Raw genomic sequence first — 3997 nt, forward strand, 5'->3', positions numbered from 1 at the left:
GAAGGAGAGAGAGAGAGAGAGAGAGAGAGAGAGAGAGAGAGAGAGAGTATGAATGGAAATTATAACACCCATGTTGTGGGCCAATGATCACAAACGTCACATGATATTAGTGGGTGATATGATGTGGTTTGCTCCTTCTTTCCCATCAAACATCTACCATCCTTATCTCCCCTCCTTCTCTTTGTGTTTGTTACTGCTTTGTAACACCTCTAATGTTCGGCACTTATGCGGCCTAATTGTGTTGTGAATGCCGTAAAACTCTTACTGAAACCAACCTAAACAAACGATACAATCGTCGCTGATGGTAGCGCAGCGTTCCTTCTCCAAGAGCAGTGTGCTCATCTGCATAAGCAAATATGGTTAGATGGTTTAACTTTCGATGCCTTCGCTTGTGACCTTCAAGGGCTATCCTTTTTTTTTTTTTAAAGAAAAATCTTTCACAAACAGACAGGTCGTGGTCTATTGGGCCAGCGTCAATGTCAGAGTTAGACTGTCTTTATTTTCTTTTACCAGGTGCCCTTTGCAGATAGCGTCGGGTCGGGTCGGGTCGGGTCGATCGCCCAACACTTCGCCTGAAATCAAACGCGTTTGTTCTTGAGGCGATGAGTCAGGTGCGATCGGGCTGTCCCACGATAGCTGCTTTGCGCAATCAATCTGACTAGCAAACAGACCCGACCCGATCCCCCAATGGGCACCTAAAGAAAGGTACTTTACACGAGTTAGTTTAAACTCGGAGGTCCCGCCTCTGAAATAACTTAATCGCGTTGAAAGTGGCGTTTAACGTATACCATTTCACCATTTTCGTAAAGATTTTTAAATTTCATTTACTTTATCTGAAACTCTAAAAGGCTTACAACATCACGCTTTCTTTACTTTAAAACACAATGTAGATAAATGCGAGTTTCATATAATTTGTACACGATAGTTCAATAAGTGTGCAACATTGCGTTTGGTCTGCTGCTGATCGAACCAAAGAGTCTACACAACAAGAGGGTCCACTCCTCTCTTTGAGCCAATTAAAAAAAGTGTCCTCAAAATTCGGTGACGCCCTCTTCGCAAATGCGCACCCTTTGTGAACAGAGTTACCCTACTTGTGTTTTAAAAAAAACCAAAGTGAAACTAACACGTTTTTTAATAAATAAAAATTCAAATTTCGGAAGAACGCTTTTTTGAAATGGTTACGCTGGCAAAAAAACCTCTTCCTGAGGAAGGGGCGACTGTTTTCTTCGTTTAATTTGACTTTAGAATGAGAGGCGAGAAGTCATTTAATTTTTTTTAAACCCTAAAACTCCGCACTGAACGAACCCGAACAGTCGATCTGCGCACGCAAGGAGGTGCTATTCCCATTCTTCTTCTGGAGAAACGAAAGAGAGCTTCAAAACCGACTGCAGCGCCATCTGAAGCAAAGAGCGGACTTCCAGGCGGACAATTTTTTTGGCTGAGTGGACCATCTTGTTATGTACTATCTTTGATCGAACATAACATTATGTGCCCGATATGCCCTTATTCAAAGAGTTGAGTTTGCTGCACGCAGGCACGGGGCTTTCGTGGTCGAGAGGTTACGGTGTTCACCTCTCATTCAATAGGTCCCTGACAGGCGATGGAAAATGTTCTTATTTTTAAAAAATGTTTTCCTTTCACCTCCTTTTCTGTTCAATGTCTTAATGTCTGCTTTCATCTCCACTTTCTGCCCCCACCCCATCACCTCCTTTGTACCCACCTCTGAGCTCCTGACTCTTACTACTACTACTACAGCCTTTCTACTGCTACTCCTTGGGTCCTTCTCAGTGCTGTCTTTCAGCCACACCCCTGATCTTAGGGTAGGTAAGATCGAACACCTAGCCTTCTCAGACAAGGGCTAAAAATACCGGAGGTCCCGTGTGCAAGTTGCGCACTTTCAAGATCCCTTGGTGGTCCAAAATCGATAAGAGTAGGCTTCGGCCACCCACGGGCAAAATTATAAAAAAAAATTCTTATCAACTAAAAATGTTTAATGTGTCCCGCGAGCTCATATGACCTTATGCAGTTGCGAGCGCCGTAAAACACTTAACAATTTTTTAACAACCCTAACAAGCCAGTCAGGCACAGAAAACACGAGCAAGGGAAAATCGAAACCACTGATAGCTTGTACAATTTTTCATTCCTGACTGATATCTCTTTAATTTTTCGTTGTCGGTTAATACGAATAACGGATGTTTCTTAAAAACATGTTTCAACCCAGAACGTGTTTGAGTTATCCGTGCCCAATTCTATATTATTTATTATTATAGTATAATGATATTGTATATTGCGGTGTCGGTGGCCTAGTGGCTAAGCTCGTGGGTTTGCTACCGTAAGGTTCGAATCCAGTCAAGTGCCCTTGGGACATGTACTTTACACGAATTTTTCTCACTTGGCCGAGGTGGGAATGGGTACCCGGCTATAGACAGCGAAAGATCTTGCCAGTTGGTTAGTGTTTGGGTGCGTGAAATCCTCAGCTTGCACTGTAATGGTTCCCTGGAAGAATCCGAGAATGTTTCTGAGTGCTCTAGGTACTCTGAGGTAATGATAGCTGTAAAGCGTACAGAGCGCGCTGTAAAGTGTGGATCCGCGATATAGAAATGCAATTAGTATATATTATTATAGATCTAGTAAATCTATTCCCCCCAGGACATAGGAGCGGTACAGCCGTGCGGTCCACGTTCCCGCCACTCCTCCCCCATCCAGCACCGCCCCTGCTCGCGGACGAAGCGCGGGAGGAAGACGCAGAGATCTGTGGCCAGAGGTCGCTCCAAGTCTGCCCTCAGGAGGAAAGGGTCAAGGACACGGATGTCATTAAGGTCACCGAGAATTACTTTAGAGAGTCATAGAACAAGGTGTCGTGATGTTGTTTCTCATCTACTTGTTCAGGTCTCCGTGCATAGGTGGCACATTGCCCATGTAACTGACTGGAAGCAGGAGCAGCAGTAGCTGCTGCAGCAACAACAGCTGCTGCAGCAACAACAACAGCAATAACAACAGCAACAGCAACAGCAACAGCAACAACAACAACAACATCATCAATATTTCCGCCAGAAGTCACATCACACAATATCATAATCATCATCATCATCATCACCATCATCATCATCATCATCATCAGTATCATCACCAGTATCGCTTTCACCACCACACAAGCAGCAGTAGCCATAAATAACATCATATATTATTGCCATAAGTTATAACATATCAAGTGGTAAAAAGAATCCGTGTAGAATTAAGAATTAAGTCTGCATCCATTTGGCTTAGTCCCATGGACGTCAAATTCGGAAAGTCCCGTCTCGATAGCTATCCCTGCGGTTTTGAAAGTGGCATTAACCCTATCCATACGCCCTGGTGTCATTTTGTACCCCCGGGGTTGTGTTCTTTACATTACGAATATCTCTTTGAAACTTTCAGTGTTTCTTAAGAAATCATTTGGTAGACTACTACGCAAAGCGTACGGACCGGATTAACGAGTAACTTTCCTCTTTGGAAAGTGGTGGCACAGAGTTCCCCACGTCGTATGGATACGATAGTAAAACACGACGTACGGATGGGGTTAAATCTATACTGCAGTTACAATGTCTCAATACAAGTTTGACTTCAATGAAGCAAAAAACCTTTTTATCTCAAAACAGCCTTTTGTTCTATAAATAACCCACAGGAAGCGACCAGTCCGAAGGTCAAGGTCGGTCTGCCCTACTAGACGAAGCTCTGGTCAGTCTCTCAGCTCTGACAGCTCCACGGGCACATACCTGAGGTGACCACACGTGCGTCAGGATTCTTCACAATAATATACAGGAGATGTTGGGCGAAAGGGACCATTCGTGATTCATGGGACTTGACGCACACGTCCACGTACACGCGCACACCTAGATCTACATGCGTGTCCACACAACAACAAAAGCAGATACACACATGTACACACAAACACAAACACACATACACATACACACACCCACGCGCGCGCACGCGCACACACACACACACACACACA

The 3997-nt window shown here is 44.2% G+C and overlaps 1 protein-coding gene across 1 annotated transcript in view; it reads left to right on the forward strand.

The window, feature by feature from the left end:
- The window catches only part of LOC106011775 (mpv17-like protein 2), a gene marked incomplete in the record, with an annotated part of 9539 nt that extends 5603 nt beyond the window's left edge, over positions 1–3936 (forward strand). The window contains 2 exon segments of the mRNA XM_013082539.2: positions 2650–2819; positions 3665–3936. Of these exon segments, the coding sequence (XP_012937993.1) occupies positions 2650–2819; positions 3665–3764 (270 nt within the window).
- Positions 3937–3997: the final 61 nt, after the last annotated feature.

This window comes from Aplysia californica, unplaced genomic scaffold, assembly GCF_000002075.1.
Source record: "Aplysia californica isolate F4 #8 unplaced genomic scaffold, AplCal3.0 scaffold00180, whole genome shotgun sequence".
Taxonomy (NCBI): Eukaryota; Metazoa; Mollusca; class Gastropoda; order Aplysiida; family Aplysiidae; genus Aplysia; species Aplysia californica.